This window comes from Antrostomus carolinensis, unplaced genomic scaffold (assembly GCF_000700745.2).
Source record: "Antrostomus carolinensis isolate BGI_N321 unplaced genomic scaffold, ASM70074v2 scaffold2862, whole genome shotgun sequence".
Taxonomy (NCBI): domain Eukaryota; kingdom Metazoa; phylum Chordata; class Aves; order Caprimulgiformes; family Caprimulgidae; genus Antrostomus; species Antrostomus carolinensis.
The window spans coordinates 33443-33949 of NW_010300009.1; the positions used below are offsets into that span (position 1 = coordinate 33443).

Sequence of the window (507 nt, forward strand, 5' to 3'; positions counted from 1 at the left end):
CAGGTTAACATTCAGGCTTGTTGACTTGCAAAGAACAAGGTTCTGCCTGCCCACGTATTCTGTGCACTCTGAATTCTGTAGAGCATTATCCCATGTTTCCTAGGGACGGGAACACTGCTTGAAGATGCTGGAAGAAGCTTTGAGCACCAATGAAAAGATTCCAGCAGCAGGAGGAAAAAGGTATGAGATGAGAGAAAAGGGGGTGGCATATTGAGTCCCTTAACACAGAGCCTACTCTTCCCTGAGCAGCATCACCACTCTCAGGGAACGCCTTTTTCAGCTGTTTGGCCCAAGGTTGTAGTTTCACTTTGCAGCATCCTCCTTGGAGTGATGTTTAGGATGAGATATGAGGATTCTTGTGTTTGATTCTGCTAAATCAGCTTGACCTTAGGAGTGGCGATTCTCCCCTGTCCCACAAGATGGAGATAGTGTACTTCTCAAACTGGGCAGCTGGACCAGAGGACTGGGATTTGAAACTGTTTTCATCACCCTTTCCATTCGCCAGCA

The 507-nt window shown here is 47.1% G+C and overlaps 1 protein-coding gene across 1 annotated transcript in view; it reads left to right on the top strand.

Annotated features, from left to right (window-relative positions):
* Window positions 1-507, top strand: part of RECQL5 (RecQ like helicase 5) — a 38656-nt gene that overhangs the window by 33391 nt on the left and 4758 nt on the right. Inside the window, 1 exon segment of the mRNA XM_029083745.1 lies at window positions 78-180. Coding sequence (XP_028939578.1) covers window positions 78-180 — 103 coding nt within the window.